Source organism: Chiloscyllium plagiosum, unplaced genomic scaffold (assembly GCF_004010195.1).
Source record: "Chiloscyllium plagiosum isolate BGI_BamShark_2017 unplaced genomic scaffold, ASM401019v2 scaf_9234, whole genome shotgun sequence".
Taxonomy (NCBI): domain Eukaryota; kingdom Metazoa; phylum Chordata; class Chondrichthyes; order Orectolobiformes; family Hemiscylliidae; genus Chiloscyllium; species Chiloscyllium plagiosum.
Window position 1 is genome coordinate 57,567 of NW_025215129.1, and position 1,655 is coordinate 59,221.

A 1,655-nucleotide genomic window follows, 5' to 3' on the forward strand; every position below is an offset into this window, starting at 1 on the left:
ACACCTCCCCCAAACTCCAATACCACCTCCTGCCCTCAACCCCGTGCAACACCTCCCCCCGCCCCCAACCCCGTACACCCCCGCCCTCCCTCCAGAGCAGCCGGACTGGACACTAACAAAACTGCTGCTGCTGCCTTTGTGGGGTAAGTCTCCAAATAGCGTGTGTGTGCACACACACACACACATTAACACACACACATGCAGCCCAGCCCCACACAACGTTTTACTGCAACTTTTTGACAGGTTCCATTTTTGCCCTGTACAGGACAATGTTGGAGAGATTATCTGGGGAAGGGGGGTGGTGTTTAGGGTCACCCCTGTGTAGAACTCCAGGGAAAGTGTGGGGAGAGAGAGGTCGGGAGGTCAGTCATTTGGAGACGGTGCCTGTTTAATCACTGTAAACAAAAGACGCGATCGATGTTGGAAACACGTCTTTGATGTAATGTTTCTATCGGGACCTCGAGATCTCCTTTGGATAATCAGATTTTCGGATAATTGGTATTCGGACGATGGAGGTTCCTCTGTATAGGAAAAGAGTTGCCAGAGTAAGAAATAGAGGTGGGTACAGTTAAAACATTGGAAAGGCTTTTGGATGGGTACATGGATAGGAAAGGTTTATGGATATGGGCCAAATGCAGACAAATGGTTCTGGTTCGGTTTAGGAAACCTGGTTGGCATGGATAAGTTGGGCCGAAGGGCTTGTTTCTGTGCTGTATACCTCTGAATCTCTGTGACTTTTAACTGCTGTCTGAGCAATTAGGGAGCAGCAATAAATGATAACATAGCTAGTGATGCCCTTATCTCGTGAATGAATTAAATCAAAAACTATGATGCTATGTTTGTCATACGCCTACAAGCTTCAGTCTCATCCACGTAGAGCGCAAGAATCATTTTAGACAAGGATAAGGGCTGAGAATCCTTCAACCCTACCTCCTGGATCCCTTGCTTGTAGTCACACCCTCCTATCCCTGACCACTGACTGAATTGGAGGTAATTAACCTAAGGGGTGTGAATGCCTTCTGAAACACATCCAGGTAATTCTTCTCCTTTGCAGAATTAAAAGCTCAGACTCTACTTCATCAACTCTGAGTCAGATTTCCTCAAGCAACCAACACTCTTTACACATGTGGTCACATGGACCACAATGGGGTCCACCAACTCCTACATTCAGGTACAAGATATCGCCTAGTCTGGCATCTCTTTATCATTTAGTTAAATTTGATTTTTGAATATTTTGTACTGGTGTGTAAATACCTCTATTTATCTCCAATCTGAAAGTAACCTGTAATATATAGCTAAATTAGTAGCTATAACCAAACAATGGAGAGGGATAAGTGTGCACCACAGCGCAAGAGTTATAGCTGGGGGCAGGGAAATTATGATGCGGTCAGCCATGACTTAGGATGTGTGGCTTGGAAAAGTAAGCTTCAAGGCAAGGGCGTAATTGATAGGTGGAGCTTGTTCAAGGAGCAACTATTGAGTGTCCTTGATAAGTATGTACCCGTCAGGCAGGGAGGAAAGGGTCGTGTGAGGGAGCCGTGGTTTAATAAGGAATTGGAATCCCTTGTTAAATGGAAGAGGGCGGCCTATGTAAAGATGAGGCATGAAGGTTCAATTGGGGCGATTGAGAGTTATAAGGTAGCCAGGAAGGAACT

General features: G+C 45.7%; 1 protein-coding gene across 1 annotated transcript in view; it reads left to right on the top strand.

The window, feature by feature from the left end:
* The first annotated feature begins 1,047 nt into the window (after positions 1–1,047).
* The window catches only part of LOC122548170 (glypican-4-like), a 4,896-nt gene continuing 4,288 nt past the window's right edge, over positions 1,048–1,655 (top strand). The window contains exon 1 of the mRNA XM_043686721.1: positions 1,048–1,171. Within this exon, the coding sequence (XP_043542656.1) occupies positions 1,135–1,171 (37 nt within the window). The 5' untranslated portion in view covers positions 1,048–1,134. The remainder of the gene's footprint in view (positions 1,172–1,655) is intronic.